Source organism: Rhineura floridana, chromosome 10 (assembly GCF_030035675.1).
Source record: "Rhineura floridana isolate rRhiFlo1 chromosome 10, rRhiFlo1.hap2, whole genome shotgun sequence".
Taxonomy (NCBI): Eukaryota; Metazoa; Chordata; class Lepidosauria; order Squamata; family Rhineuridae; genus Rhineura; species Rhineura floridana.
The window spans coordinates 6,659,430-6,676,280 of NC_084489.1; the positions used below are offsets into that span (position 1 = coordinate 6,659,430).

The following is a 16,851-nucleotide window of genomic DNA, read 5'->3' on the forward strand; positions in this document are numbered from 1 at the left end:
TCGGACGCCTCCAGCCTCGGTGGATTTCTAGTCTCTCTGCTGCCCAGCGCCATTGCCAAGGATTGATCCGGAGGGAAGGAGGTTCGACACCTGTCGTGGGTTATCTGTCTGGTTTTTAAGAAACGGCCCCATCATTGGTCGGGTGTGGTGCATCTCTACCCCTTAACCCGCGACGGGGAATATCCCCGGCCGGGAAGCGAGTGGGAACCCGCTGTACATACACCGTAGATTGGCAACTGGCCGGCTGCACGGCGAGCAACAGCTACACATCTGTCCTGAAACCTCCCGGATGTTCCAGGGCACAGGGGATGCCATCGGCGGCGGCGGACTTTAGCAACCGAGCCCGCTTTGCCTTTCCCGACCTTGTGAAGCAGGTCGCGTTTCTCCAACCTTGCCCGTCGCGGGGGTAGCTCCGCCACCGGCTGACCTCCCCCCCCCCCTGCTCTTTTCATTTTTGGCTGGTGGTGCAACAGCTGCTGCCCTTCCCGGCTCTGGCGGCAGTCGCCCGAGCGCGTTGCTGTCCTTAGCCTCGTTGCTGGGGGAGTGTGTCCTCGCCGGCTCGCCGTGCGACGGTGGGCGGGCCAGGGGCAGGCTGAGATGGGAGAGGGCATGTCCAAAAGGCTGAAGCTGCAGCTGGGGAGCGAGGCGGAGATGGAGGAGCGAGCGTTCAATAACCCCAACGCGGATTACCAGCCCCAGGGGGCCGCCGCCGCGGCCAGCGTTGCTCAGCCTTCCCCCAGCGACTCGGAGGGCAAGCGGAGCCGCTCGTCTTCGCTCCAGAGAGACGATTCCCTCCTCTTCGATAGCGACGGGAAGGTGAGCGGGTCCCAGGGGGGAGGCCTGGAGGGCCCCAGCCGCGTTGCTTGCTCGCGCTCGCCCGGCGTTGCAGAAGGGCGCCTTCCCACGCGTGCGGGCCTTCAAGGTCCCGAGGGCTCCACGCTTCGATTGCGGAGGATCGGCCTCCGCAGCGTCAGAGAGCCCGCAAAGAGAGGGGGCGGGCCTGCTCTGCCCGGCTGCAGGGTTGGCTGCATGATTCAAAAGGAAGCGGCCGTCCGGGGTGCAGGGGCGCTCACTCTCCCTGCGCCGTGGCATAGCAAATTCTTATTTCTGTAACTACTTGCTTAGCGCCTTGGCGGTTTGGTGTTCTTCGTCCCTCCCAGTAGCCCCAGGCTCCGCCTTCGCCTCCACACCTTCCTGCTCGCCAGGATGCTGAAGCTGCAAAGGCTTGCCAGAGAACTGGGTAGCTGTACTTTTTTACGTCAGCGCTGTGTACGGTTGCTTATACCGAAATCAGACTTTATGGGTTTTTCATGCCTCATTAAGGCATACTTACCTTAAAAAAAACAAACCCAAACTGAACAAAGTGGGCCTTACTACCGAGTAAACGTGCACAGAAAACATGCTTAACGAGGACTGATGGAACTAGTTCTCAGCGAGGTGTTCCTCACCAGGCTGTAGGACTACATGCAGGGGCTCATATGACTCAATACTTCTCCATGCAAAACAATTGCCTGCACACAGAAAACTAATCTAGAACGCTGTCAGGCGGAGAGGGGCTGTATCCTAACCTTCTTCCTGAAAGCTGGCTTTCTGCATACAGGGATATTTTATTTTTGTATGGAGGAGCATCGCATCATGTGAGGCCCCAACCAAAATCATAATTGATTCGGCCTAGTTGCAAGTTTACAGTGCCTTGCAAATGTAATCAGACCCCTGACCAATGCTCTCATATTACTGAATTACAAATGGTACATTGTAATTTTGTTCTGTATGATATTTTATTTTGAAACACAAACTCACAGTCAATTATTGTAAGGTGAAGTTGGTTTTATGTTGGGAAATGTTTGTAAGAAACATAAAAAACTGAAACATGTTGCTTGCATAAGTATTCAACCCCCACACATTAATATTTAGTAGCGCCACCTTTTGCTGCAATAACAGCTTTAAGTCTTTTGGGGTAGGTATGTACCACCTTTGCACACCATGTCGGAGGGATTTTGGCCCATTCTTGGTTGCCAGGCCCAGCCCCCAAGAGGTCTTCTGTATCTTTAAAAGTTGTGCACGGGGAAGGGAGAATTCCACCTTGTGGTTTTTCCCATGACAGAGTTGCAAGAACACCTGCACTTGGCTGACTTTCTCTTCTCTTAAAGATACAGGATCAGTCTCAGGCCCTGAATCTGGCAACCCTAACTGCAGCAGGTTCTCTTGCAGTATTTCCTTGTATTTTGTTTCATCCATTCTTCCTTCAATTTTAACAAGATGCCCAGTCCCTGCTGATGAGAAGCATCCCCACAACATGATGCTGCCACCACCATACTACACTGTAGGCATGGTGTGACTTGAGGCATGGGCAGTGGTAGGTTTGTGCTAAGTGTAGCACTTTGAGTTTTGGTCAAAAAGCTCTATCTTGATCTCATCTGACCACAAAACCTTTTCCCACATCACAGCTGGGGCACTCTCATGCTTTCTGGCAAACTCCAGACATGCTTTCAGAGAGTACTTTTTGAGGAACGGCTTCTTTCTTACCATCCTCCCATACAGGCCAGTGTTATGCAGAGCTCTTGATAGGGTTGACTGGTGCACCATTACTCCATTCCCAGCCACTGAACTCCTGCAAAGTGATTGTTGGCCTCTCTGTGGCTTCTCTCACAAGTCTCCTTGTTCCGGTGCTGAGTTTTGAGAGACGGCCTTTTCTTGGCAGTGCCTGGGTGATGTGATACAGCTTCCATTTCCTGACTATTGAACCAACTGTGCTCACTGGGATATCCAAACACTTGGATATTAGTTTGTATCTTTTCCTAATTATGCATTTGTATTACATTATCACTTCTGTAGAATGCTGTTTGGTCTTCATTTTCCTTCAGATCCACAGCCTGACCTGACCAATGATGCTTCAACAGTGGGGTTTTTATCCTGACAATGTGACACCAACTTTCATGGTTCACAGGGGGAGGCCAATGGTAAGGTAACTGTGTCCCCAATACGGCAATTCCTTTCATCAGTGTAAACTTGGAGCTTCCACAGCACAGGCGTTGAATACTTATGCAAGCAACATGTTTCAGTTTTTTATGTTTCTTACAAACATTTCCCAACATAAAACCAATGTCACCTTACAATAATTGATTCTGAGTTTCAGTGTTTCAAAATAAAATATCATAAAGAATGAAATTACAACATACCATTTGTAATTCAGTAATACGAGAGCATTGGTCAGGGGTCTGATTACTTTTGCAAGGCACTGTATTTCCTGTGTGAGAATTAGACTGGAGGAGCAAATATTGTTATGTGTAAAACTGGTAAACTTGCAGCAACATGGCTAATGAGGTGATAACTGTCATTCTGAATTTTTAGTAGCTGAGTACAATAAAAGTGTCCACTCATTGTGCAGTTTGGTAGTGTAATTTGTGCAGTTTGGTAGTGTAATCCTATGCGTGTCTTTGCAGAAGTAAGTTACTCCCAAGTCTGATTGTAGCCCAGGTTTTATACTTTTCATTTGGAGCTGCATCCCAATGAGGTCTTGCAATGGGGTAGATTTAAAAAAATAAAATATACAGAAAAAATTAAAATCTCGAGGTAATTCGCCTATGATATATGAATTCTTTTGAATATATACATACTAACATATATCCCTGTCTGCTGGTGAATTCTATTGCTCCATTTGGTGGAATGATGGAAGCTGTGTTAAATTAGTTGCTGATAGAAATATGACACTCTGACTGTTGATCAGTTGTAGACATTCCCTGTGGGACAAAAAATGAAGAGGAAGTGCCTAAGGCCAAGTGAGGCTTCTTTATATTACAATTTTTAATCTGCTTTGTGTCACTGTCTAACTGTCATGGCTTCCAGCAAAGGATCCTGGAAATCGTAGTTTGATTCAGTAGTGAGAACAATCTGTTAAGAATCCCACTTCCTCTCCCTCAGAATTAAATGCTTGGGTTTTTTTGAGAGTCGGGTTAGCAATCGCTGCCTCTTAAGTGTGAAGTATTGGTATGCCTTAAGTAGCCCTTCTTTGTTTAGCCATGGGGAAATGCTTTAAGATATCTCGGTACTTGTCTAGATACTAAGGAAAACACAGTTGTGCTGTGCAGTCCTATGCATGTCTGCTCAGAAGTAAGCCTTACTAACTCAGTGGGACTTAACTCCCAGACGTGTAATGTATGGGACTCCAGCCAAAGTGTCTGTTGTGAAAGTGACCTTGGGTGTTGCTAGTTATCCCAAGCCTGTCTACTGGTTTTTCACTGGTGCTAAATCCTTTGCCCAGACAATAGCCTGAGGTGCTGCTCAAGATGAAGTTAATTCAACCTCCCAATGTAACCCCTTTTTGAAGATTAGGATATTAAGCAAATAACTTACACTTTTAAATTCCTTGTATTCCCCCCCCCCGCACCATCACCCTGACAGCCTTGCAAAGAATTTAATGTGATGGTATTTTCCTGACCTGCCAAGGCGGTCTTCTTCTCCCACCCGTTATTCCTGCCGCAGAAGGCAGAAGAGTGTGTCTGGGCTGTTTCAGTTGGCTCTTCTGGCGTGGTGTGGTACCAGTGTACATAATGGCATTTGGTATCCACCCCAAGCAAACTCCATTATCTTCTGGTTCATAATAAGTGCCATCATTAACATACTAAGAATTAGTTTTCTTTGTCAACCATTTGGTAACTGATTTAGGCCAGTCCGTAGCAAGTTGCCTCTCAGGCTGTCTTGACAAGTGCCCTTTTCTAGGAGTAACATTGTCAGCGAGACTTTTGTGGATATCAGTTTGCTTTTATTTCATCAGCAAGCTGCCGTTTCTCAAGCTCTCTTTCTCTCCCCCCACCAATACTCATTTAGTCCTTCTTGTTTACAGCAAGGAATAATGTTTTATGACAAGAACTCTTGCCAACTCTTCCTGCTGTGGAGGGCAGAACCAATTTCTCTAGGCTTGTAGAACTTCTCACCCACCTAGCTAGCCAGCTGAGCACAGCTCATTGGCTATACATGGGGCCACTGAGCCCTTTCATCCTCCAGATTTTGAGGACAGCAAAACAGGGTGAGGATAAGAATCAAGCACAAGCCATAAGACCTGCTTGGTAGGCTCCCTGACTAGGTGATTGGCAAGTTCTTCAGGACTTAGTCTGGGGAAAAAAATAACAATGGTATATAAATACATAAACCCCACATACCTTCCTGGGTGTAGGATGGGAAGTGCTGCAGCCCTAGCACCTCAGCAGGGACCACCACTGTGCTGACTGCTACCCTGGGCCATTTTAATTTCCCTCTCACAATGCCCCTGGGGAGCGCTGAAACAGTGCCAGACTCTGTGTAGCTACTGATTGCTGCTGTCATCAAGTAAGCTGCCAGGATTCATGGGAGGGCTTTTTGGCAAGGGCCTCTCAGGCCTAGAGCCAGCCCTGCCTGGGTGCTTGGAGTCACTGTTCAAGTAGTTTTGGATGAGAAGTGAATGTCGAGGAGGAACAGGAAGTGCATCTCCTTGTGTTTTCTGCTCCTCTATTGCATCCAAAATGAAACTTTTGCATTTCAATCCAAAAGGAAATGTGCAGATTCTCGTTGAAGGAGAGCTAACAGTTTCAGTTTGGATGCTACTGGTGAGCACAGCAGTCACAGAGAACACAATGCATTTGCTATGAGGCCATACATTTTGGCTTGGCTCAATAACCAGGCCGTTATTTATGGTCACCACCTTCTCCCTCTCCCAGGTCTTCTGACCCATGGCCAGAACTTGTGGTAAGAGGGAGAAATTTCTCATGTCCCACTGAGTTTGGGAACAGAAGACCTTTGGAAGCTGCTCCCCCAATCAGTGGAGGGAGAGGTCTTATGGTGTGCTGAGCTCTGAAGCAGGCAAAATCTTCTGCATGCTTCAGAGCTTATCACAACAGAAGAAACGTCCTCCGAGTGCTGCCGCTGGACACTCAGGTGAGGGGGTCTGTGTGTGCTGGGTATACCAGAGGGCCAGGCATACTTCCCCAGTGAGCAGGTTTACGGAGTGCTGGCCTTTGTATGTTCCAGCCCCAATCTTTGTAGCTGCTTTGGGTGGTGTCCCCCCCACCCCCACCCCTCACCTGCCCATATTTTGATCAGTGAGCCAGTCTTCAAATGACATGTATGAGAAATGCTTGACCTTGACTCTGTCACATCCCTGCAGCATTGTCAGCACAGAATCATAAAATTTGACAGTCTCAAATTTAGTAGCAATCTTATGACAGGTGACTGCAGACCATAATCAAGAGTTGCCTTCAAACCTTGACTATTTCCCCCTCACTAGGGAACATAATGGACTTGGGAGACTTGACCCATTAATATTAAGTACTAATGGGTTGTTTGTATGTGTCCTGACATATTTGCAGATTGCATTGCACAATCCATATAATTAAGGTTTATTTTAAACTCTAGTTGATTCCCTTGGAGCCAGTTGAACCCTAATGATACTTAATGGTAAGCATTGCCAGTTAGTGGGAATAATTAACAAGGACATCTTTGAATATTTTACTGATGTTCAGTTGCTTGATGTCTACCTGGGAATTGCTCATGCCTTATGTTGATAGGAAATATATTTATAGGGGTTTATATATATATAAATCACATGCTATGGTTTAAGTGGCTTTATGCATGAGAGTTTATAAACTGTATGGCAGGAACCCTTCATTGTCTTGTGGATCATTGATTGGGAGATAAGATCAAGAATTTTGATATGTCTGTGTATTGTTTCCAGCAGTATTTATATATGTATCACACTTTTATAATGCCCCTGTGCTGCTTGGATGGAGGGTGTATATGGGGTTATTCCATCATATCTATACAAATCAGTGGGGTAGATACAAACTGAAAAATGGCATCTGGTCAAAAGACATCCACAGAGTTTCATGGCTGCACAGATATTTGAACCTTCATTCATCTCTCTTGCAACAATGCCTCACTGGCTTTCCATTCTGGTATGGTCAGGGCTGTCTATCAGATGATCAAAATAGACGAGTCCTACAACTTCTTGGTGATGGCCCCAAGAATGTGAAATGCCCTCCCCGCAGAGGTACAAGAACCATCTCTTTGTAGCTTCTGTTGATTCCTGAAGACGTACATCTTTACCTGGGCCTTTGAAAATTGATTGTAATGTTTTGTATGAAAAATCAACTCATTTGAAATGTGGTGCTGGTGGAGAGCTTTGTGGATACCATGGACTGAGAAAAAGACAAAAGTTGGGTGTTACAGCAAATTAAACCAGAACTATCACTAGAAGCTAAAATGATGAAACTGAGGTTATCATACTTTGGCCACATAATGAGAAGACATGATTCACTAGAAAAGACAATAATGCTGGGGAAAACAGAAGGGAGTAGAAAAAGAGGAAGGCCAAACAAGAGATGGACTGATTCCATAAAGGAAGCCACAGACCTGAACTTACAAGATATGAGCAGGGTGGTTCATGACAGATGCTCTTGGAGGTCGCTGATTCATAGGGTCGCCATAAATCGTAGTCGACTTGGAGGCACATAACAACAAAACATGGGTGTATCTTGCAAAATGAAAGATAGTTTCTTCTCTTTTTCTCATTCATAAATGTGCCAGAAATATATGGCAGCAGGCTGGCTAGTAGACCTTTTTATGTCCTAGAACATCTATGGGTTGCAAGGTGACAGCAGTACAGTGTGAATTAACCTGAATAAATTTGGTTAAAACCCTTTTTTATTTTCCTGCATCATTCCCTACTTGATCTCATTAAACATGACCAATCCTGCTGCAAATAAAATAAAAATGCTTACTCCATGGAGGTTACAATTAATTCTATATGATTGGAAGTAGATTCTATGTGAGTGCCTCCAGTCTTGTGATAGGATTTCATTTCAGCCGTTCTTTACACTTCCCTTTTCTTGCAGATCAAATAATCGATTAAAGCCTGATGTAAAACCAAATTAAGCTAAGCAGTGATTGGATATAAACTAATGTTTAGTGAAATTTTGGAGCTCTGATCCACATAAACTAGAATATTTCAGGTTGATCAGCTCCTTGGAGCAGTAGCATTTGAGGGGTGTCAGGCTTGCCTGTAGAGAAAACAATCCATCTGCATGGCACATCACAGCTTTAGGATAGCACAGCCTTATGTATAGAGGCAACTGTGCCTTTCCCCATTTTTCTCAACATTTTCCCCTCTATTTATTTATTTATTTATTAGATTTATATCACACCCTTCCTCCCAGTAGGAGCCCATTCATTGTGTAGTGTGGTGGCTAACAGCTGCTTCCCCGCCCCCCAAGCTAAAGTAGATACAGCACTGGGGTGGGTGGAAAGGTTTAAACCTCTGTGTCCTGTCTAGCAGCCAGATGGCGATCTAAATGGCTCCTTCCCTGATCACCAGATCTATCATTCATGAGCAGGGAGGAGGTGATAACCCCTCTCCTTGGCTGATCTGCACGAGGGGAGCTATGTGTGCATGCAAGAGTGTGGGGTGTCCATCTGTAGCCCACAGAGGGTTGGCCAAAGGTGAATGTGGCCCTCAGGCCAAAAAAGGCTAGCCATCTCCATTCTATAGAGATGAATGGAGTTAGTCCTTTCCCAATGGCACAAGGAAAATGGGCTCTCATCAAGAAAACTCTTAATGAGGAAACCACACCATAGACATAGTCTAGGAGGATATAATTCCGGCAAATGTTAGTTTCCTTCTGTGTGAGAAAAATAGCTTCAGGTGGCACTGTTTATGCACAAAGATATATTAAACAGCTTTTTAAAATATATTAAACAGCTATTTAAACAGTTGGGTGATCACTTTAGCGTGTTGTTGATTTTATTGTATTTTTATGAATGTTGTTGTAAGCCACTTTGAGACCATTTGATAGAAAGCAATGAATAAATTAAAATAACAATTAATTGGATTCTGGGTGAGGGTGGTTAGGAGCTAAGAGTGTACACCATATAGCCCTCTTTCCTTATACTCCAGTTCCATTTTACAAGGGAGATCATGGCTCCACTGTACAGCCATGGGGCTAGACACCATTTCCTCTGGGGGGAAAATGGCCTCGTTTCTCTGCAGCTCCAGATTTGCTTCAGATTCAGGCAAATAATTCTTTAAAACAACTAAAAGGAACCTAATGTTCCTTTTGTGCATTGTTAGTCGGGACTAGCAGAATCCCAAGTGTCTACTGTGAGGGTTGTCAGCCTGGTGCCAGGGCTGGCACCAGAGGGCGGCCAGGTTGGGGTGTGGCTGAGGGCCCCTGGGTTCCAAGGGGCCCCTGAAGGGCCCCTTCTTAGGGTGGGTGAGTAGTGCTCCCTTCTGCAATCTGTGGCAATGTCAACTCCTGACACTGCTGCGGATTGTGAGAGGGAGCTCCCAGGCCCCCCCTCTACTGCCACACAGGCCTGCAACACCCACCTGCATGCCCCACCTACCTCTCCCTTGACGTAAATGTTGGTTGCGCTGCAGGTGCAAGCCTGTCATCAACCAAGATGGTGGCCGAGGTTTCCCTAAGGCGCTGATGCCCCTGCTGCCATCTTAGTTGATGGCAGGGATGAGCATGCATAGCACGCTCGCATGCCATCAACCAAGATGGTGGTGGAGGCATCACTTCCCTTAGGGAAGTCTTGGCTACTATCTTGGTTGATGGAAGGCATGCATGCACAGCACGGGAAGCATTCACCATGGGAAAGGTAGGTAGGTGGGGCATTATTATCTTTTCAGCGCCAGGTCAAAACCTTCCTCTTCTCCCCGGCATTTTAACATTTTAATCATTTTAATATTTTAACATTTTAGTATTTCTACATTTTAGTATTTACATGCATTTAATATGTGTTTAATTATGTTTTAATCTCTATTGATTAATTTATTTTTAATCCCTGATTTGTGGTTTTAATTGTGGTTTTAATTGTGTGTTTGATGTTTATTTGTTGTGAACCGCCCAGAGAGCTTCGGCTATGGGGCGGTATATAAATTTAATTAATTAATAAATAAATAAATAATAAATGTGTGCATGCGGGTGCCGGGGCAGGCTGGTTCCCAAGGGCCCCGGCATGCCTGGTGCCATGGGCATCATGGCACCTGCAAAGACCTTCATTGACACCCCCAAGCAGGGACCACAGACTGAGTTTTCATTTTTTTAAAAACAGCAAGTCTCTAGACTTCCTAGAAAGAAAGTTATGAAGCAAAATGTACAGGTACCTTTCTAAGTGATTTCTGTGAAATGAGCCAGCTTGGCTACTTCTGTCTGTCAATTTCACAGAAATCTTTTAGAAGATTTATTATTTAATTTTTTATATATATAATCTGTCCTTATGTTTTGCAGATCAGCCCTTATTTCAATAAAAGGATCACAACTAAGATCAAGGATCTGTTGCAGCAAATGGAAGAAGGGCTAAAGACGGCAGATCCTCATGACTGCTCTGCATACACTGGTTGGACAGGTGAGATACCCAAACTACTTAACAATGAACATAGAATTACTTTTTGAGCTGAGTTTTTAAGATCCTCACAGATACAGCTATTATTTTGCAACCCAGTACTGGATTCTAGGTTCAGTCTTTGTTTTCACTGATATTCCACCCATTCATAATGTTTTAGGCTGCTTTTCCATTAAACTCATGTTCAAAGAGCCCTACAATCTTGTAGGCCTGACATGAATTCCCACCTCCAGCCCAGGTCCTCTGGAGATAGAAAGTGAAGACCACTTTAATTATTACCAGCTTCTTCCTGCTTGCTTTCCCAGTTAAAGCCACTAATGATTAGTTGAACAGGGGAGCTCTTACTTGGTGACCTAAGAAAGTATTCATCCAGTTTTCCCCATTCAGAAAATACTCCACCAGTTAGTGCTGTTTTGAGCATAGCTTGGCCTGGTCATGCAAATGGTGTTGTCTAGTCTGTTGCCACTTGTAGTATTTCAAAGAGACCTGAAAATTCAGAATTTTATACCTTAAAATTTACATACACAAAAACCTTCCACCATTAGTTGTGTCTTTATGGGTCAGTTTGTTGAAAGGGTTGGCTGTTTGACTCTTCTAGATGATCGATTGATTGACTCTTCTGGATTTTTAAACAAGAACTTACACTTTTAATTGGGCATGTTGTATGTATGCCACCATTCTGTCGGAGTACAGAAAAAGCATAGAATTGAGCCTCCTGAGAATCCCAGCTTTTGTGTTTTTTGAAAATGCAAGTTTCTATCCCATATGATAGCAACAATGTGCTTGAGGGTGTGGTTACTAAAATCTCAGAAGCCAGAGGGATGGCTGATAAAATTTACACTGGTGCTGGGTTTTAATGCCCTGCGTAGCTCAATATCCTTCCCCATGATTGGCAAAACAGAATAAATAATTCAAAATAGTAAAAATTGCAGCATCATAAAATATGCAAAATAGAAGATGATGCAGATTTGCATAATTGTTATAGTGTATACAGGTTGTAGAACACAGAATTTTTGGCACCAAATTTGGAATTAATTAGCACTAACTGTACATAGACATGAGTATTTGTTCGTTCCGATTCTTTACTTGTGGCATAATATTATCAAGTTGTATGATGTGGACTTTGTTTGATGCATGGATTATCCTATTTTAGAATATATGTTTGGCTTGCATGCTTTTGGGTTCCTTCCAGTCCATAAGAAGAATTAAATCTGAAAGAGGATTATTGGCCCTCACTCAATTCTGAAAATGGAAGTTCAGTATTTTTCCTCTTGCTCCCTCTTAATGGCTCTTGGAAGGATTCAGAATATTCTAGGCAGGTGGTTCTGTGGAAAGAGAGATGACAAAATTGTGACATTTGTGATTGGTTTGTTTTAAAAATCTAAAAATGGGAGCATCTGTGTGGCACTGAAGATTATTTTTAAATGCCGCCTCTCACTTGCTGTTTCGTTAGAACTGGAACAGAATTCTCATGCTGGGAGTGACAGAATTCATTGCTAAAGCACACTAGGGCAATTAAAACAAATCAACCTTTTGCTTAGATGGATGAGTGATATCAGCCCCATGGAGAATGGCTTGGGCTGTATACAAGAATGCTCAAATATGACACAAAAATACTTTAGGTGTGTTACCTATAAAAGCATCTATATATGTTTTATTTTTCCCCACACATTTCTCTCTTGCCTTTCCTTGAAGAAGCTCAGAGTGACATATATGATGTTATCCACTGAATAGCCACAACAGTCATAAACAATAAAGCAGGATAAGAGAGTGGCTACTCCAGTGAGCTTCATAGCTGAATCAGGATTTGAAGTGATGTCTCTGGTCAAGGTCCAGCCCTCAGGCTCATCTTATCCAACCCGCTAATCCTAAGAATAATGTTTCCATTTTTAAAAATTGCACTTCAACAGATAGCGTAATTCAGCAAGATGCACTTTCCCCCTCTGCTGCATTTCTTCTGTTATACAAAATGGAAAACAATTATTGCTGAATACATCTCTAAAGGGAAAGAAGGAAGGATGGAGATCAAGATTTTGATATCAAACATTCAAAGTTCAGAATGTTGTACAATGTATTTGTTCTGATTTGCCTGGCATATTCTGGTTTAGCAGGCCACAAACACATTAAAGCACAGGTGGTGATCCTCGGGCTCAGGGGCTAAATTTGGCTCTCCTGGCCTTTCTATCTGGCCCTTGGAACTCTTCCCAGGCTACACCCCTCAATGGCCCTGCATTGACATGCTGAGTGTTTTTGCATGTCTTCCTTGAACTCTGATAATATTTGTGTGGATGGAGGATACAGAGGGGCTTGTGACAGTGGGCTCATCTACATGGGAGCATTTCCTCATAGCAAATACACTGCTTTTCCCTTCGTTATTGATTTGCACTGTCCGCAGTTCCTGCTTAATGGTAGCTGCCAATTGTTTTTTTCCATTCACACAAGTAGGCATTCCTCTGGGAAGGATTAGTCTTGCTGTTTTCTTGTGGCCCCACCCTGTAATTATACATTTCGACTCCCTCTGGTTCTAGGTGATCGAGCATGCTCAGTCTGTTCTACCAGCTGCAGTATATTCCTTTAAAAAACCCAGAAGTGTGAACATCTGTGTTTTCCCCGCCTACGGTTGGTAGAATACAGTGGAAATACAAATCTTTGTTTGAGCAGTGCTACATTTTTGTGCACAAGTTAGGGGAAAACGAAAATAAAGGCATTGCTTGCAGCAACATAAAAAAGCTCAGCAGAACAGAGGAGAGCAGCCAGAAGTTGCTTGTCAGCCCACAGGAAACAAAATGAAAGAAGGGAGGAGGAGATAGTGGGTGTGGAGAGGGAAATGATTGACACACCCATCTAAAAGCATCAGAGCAACACTTCTGCAACCACTAAAGAAACAGAGTGGAGACAGTTTTTTCTCCACTTTTCGTATTATCAGCAGATTGAGTTAATATGGATTTACAGGGGGGAAGCTATGTGACAGCTTCTGTTTGCCTGTAGCGTCGTGTGAACCATGCAGATTTCAAGGAGATGTGAGTAGCACCAAACACAGAGTAAACCACTGTGTAGATGAACCCAGTGTGTAGAAAGTAGCATACTATACAAAGGTAAAGTTTACATTTATTGCTCCACTCACTTTTTCCTCTGGCTCCTCCCACTACTGGCATGTGGCCCTCAGAAGGTTGCCCAGAAGGGAATGTGGCTCTTGGGCTGCAAAAGATTCTCCACCCCTGCATTATGGCATAATGTGGCCAATGCTGCAGTTGCTGTTTTCAAATTTCTCCATTGGACTGAGTAACTGCCTTCACCGTCCATTAAACTGAAGCCACTCTATGTTGTGAGATCAAGTGGATGTAGACTAAATGAGGGGACTGCTGGATGTGTGGTTTCAACAGGGCTAATACTTGCAATACATGCAGGATGCATGGTTAATAGAGACCAACATGGGCCATTTTATTGTGCTTCTGTATAAAATACATGCTGTCTGAAAATCAGTCTTCACAAGTCTAAGGGAAGAAGAAACTGACCCCAAACGTTTATCTATACCATACAATTTTTTAAAAATACATAACACCCATTAAATATTCAAAGTGAAAACAGACATTCTAATATTATAATAATTACAAAAATGCTGATAGGTTGTATTACTCATGAAGACTACTTGGGGTAACTGTCTGCAATTAGGAGTGACCTGTTTTGGAGCTGGTGTGGGGGTGCACGCACCCAGCCTGCCCACAGTGTGTCACTGCTGCTTACTGGGAGGGACGAGGTGGTGGCTGTGTGGGTGTCTGGCAAAGCCAATCTGGTGCACCTGCAGAGCCTAATCTCCTTACCACTAATCCCCTCACCCTGTTCTGGTAAGTGGCAGTGAAAAACCTGCCAGGAGGCCAGGTTCGCAGGGACACCTCTACCTGCCAGTCGCTCTTGTCTGCAATGTGAAAATTGTACTTCTAAAGTCCTAAGGAATTAGAAGTTATCAGTCAGTTGCATGAACCTGAGAAAGACTGATTGTTGAAATGGACTTTATAGTGGTGATCTGTAGCTGGTAGTTTTAGTATTCACTGTTTGGGATTTTGAATGTGTTTGCTAAAATAATTGTCATGCTTTTAATAACAGAGATGCTGTTTGTGTACAGTATATTTGAGTCTGTTGTGCAGAATGTAGTGGCACAGAACAGCAAATGCATTTAAAAATGTGCAGGTGAAAAAACAACATGGCTTGTTGAGATACCTTATTCAGATGCAGACTGGGATAAGGTCTCTACTTAAAAGGCTTGTTGAAAGAGGAAGGTCTTCAGTAGGCACCAAAAAGATAACAGAGATGGCGCCTGTCTAATATTTAAGGAAAGGAAATTTCAAAGGGTAGGTGCCACTACGCTAAAGGTCTGTTTCCTATGTTGTGCAGAACAGACCTCCTGATAAGATGGTATCTGCACTCTAATGCACTTTATGTGGGTGTTGCCCTTGAAAATAGTTTGGAGATTACGGCTAGAACAAAATGCAGTTGCTAGAGTGCTGAGCAATTCAGCTGCATGGAACCACATAGGCACTGGCTGCCGATCTGCTACCAAACCCAATTCAAGGTGCTGTTTTTCATATATAAAGACTTGAATAGCTTAGGACCCAGCTGTCTGAAGAAGTGTCTCTTGTTATATTGCCCTGCCCATGATATCAGCCAGGGAAGCCCTTTTGGATGTACCAGCACCAAACATAGTCCAGGGTACCAGAACTTGTAATCAGGCCTTCTTGATGGCGGCACCCCAGCACTGGAATGCTCTCTCTCCTGAGATGAGGTCAGAACTGACATCAGTAAGTTTTTGGTGTTAGTTAAAAACAACTCTCTTCCACCAGGCTTTTTGAGTTTAAATTAAGAACATTGGCTCATGTAATTGGGGTTGACAGATTTGTGTACTAATTTGACACTCTGAACTATTTGATTATCTTTTGATTGTTTTTATATAATATTACAATGTGACCCGCCCTGATATCACTGTATGTTGAAGGGCGGGATATAAATAAAAAAGTGTGCAGGATTGATTGACAGTCTCCCAACACCTAAAGGTAAAGGTGTCCCACACTTGTAGTGTGCGTCGTTTCCGACTCTTAGGGTGACATCTTGTGACGTTTACTAGGCAGACCATATATATGGGGTGGGATTGCCAGTTCCTTCCCCGGCCTTTCTTTACCCCCCAGCATATGCTGGGTACTCATTTTACCGACCACGGATGGATGGAAGGCTGAGTGGACCTTGACCCCTTTTACCGGAGATTCGACTTCCTCCTTCCGTTGGAATTGAACTCTGGCCGTGAGCAGAGCTTTCTGCTGCGTTACCGCCGCTTACCACTCTGCGCAACGGAGGATCTTCTCCCAACACCTACCTCATTTAAATTACTTACCTAAACTCAATGGGACTTGCATCTCACTGTTTAGGATTATGCCACATATTTGTAATGGAAGCAACACAATATTATTTGCATCCCTCAGTGAGGGTTGTTTAGTTGCCAGTGTAATTTGGATCAGGTTGATCTTTACGTGGTGAGTAGGTTGTGCTCAAAGTGGGTCATAGGAGCATCATTTGCAGTTCCTCAGGGATTTCTTTTAAGAGGCAAAGGTTGGGAATAGGGGGAAGATAAAAGAAGAGATAGAAAGTTAGTCCCATTTGTAGTTTGTAGCTAAAGGTGAGACCTTGCTGTCAAAAGATGTAAAAAGTCCTGCCTTGTTTTAATTTTTTAAAAATAAATATTATGATTCTTTTTATGGGATGTTGGGTCAGCAGTTGAGAGGAAACAAGCAGATAGGGTATTTAATTTCTCTCCTGTCTGGCCGTTCCAGGGATAGCTCTCTTGTACCTTCAGCTCTACCGTGTGACAAAGGAACAAAGTCACCTACAGCGATCTCTGGATTATGTGAAGCGAATACTACGCAATCTGAACGGAAGGAGGGTGACTTTCCTCTGTGGTGATGCTGGGCCCTTGGCAGTGGGAGCAGTCGTGTACCACCTGTTGAAGAATGACAGTGAATCCAAGGAGTGTGTGACAAAGTGAGTCCCTGAGATTGGTTTGGGGACAGATACTAGGGAGAGGCCAAGCATTTGTTGGCAGTTCAGTGGCAGTAGAGTATGTTTTGGGGGCCAAGGAAAGGAGCTGGCCTGGATTAAGTTGGCTTGTTTTTCATATTGATATCCCACCCTTTATCCATGCAGTAGAGCACGGGTTTTGCATGCTGATGACTTCAGCTTCAATCCTGGAGGTCTCCAGGCAGGTCTGGGAAGGACTGCGAGAGATCTGCTGCCAATGAGACAATAAATGAGCTAAATGTGCCAGTGGTTTAACTGTACAAGGCAAACTCCAATGGAATTCTGTTAGCCACCCTAAAAATACAGTAAAACCAATAAAATCACAGAATTGAAATAGCAACTAACATAGCAGCTATCAAAGCAGCATGAAAACATTCCAGGCAGATAGCAGTTTAAAAGCCTGAGGACGTA

The 16,851-nt window shown here is 44.0% G+C and overlaps 1 protein-coding gene across 1 annotated transcript in view; it reads left to right on the plus strand.

Moving 5' to 3' along the window:
* The first annotated feature begins 486 nt into the window (after nucleotides 1-486).
* Nucleotides 487-16,851, plus strand: part of LANCL2 (LanC like glutathione S-transferase 2) — a 31,322-nt gene continuing 14,957 nt past the window's right edge. Inside the window, exons 1-3 of the mRNA XM_061586598.1 lie at nucleotides 487-816; nucleotides 10,263-10,380; nucleotides 16,197-16,404. Of these exons, the coding sequence (XP_061442582.1) occupies nucleotides 598-816; nucleotides 10,263-10,380; nucleotides 16,197-16,404 (545 nt within the window). The 5' untranslated portion in view covers nucleotides 487-597. The remainder of the gene's footprint in view (nucleotides 817-10,262; nucleotides 10,381-16,196; nucleotides 16,405-16,851) is intronic.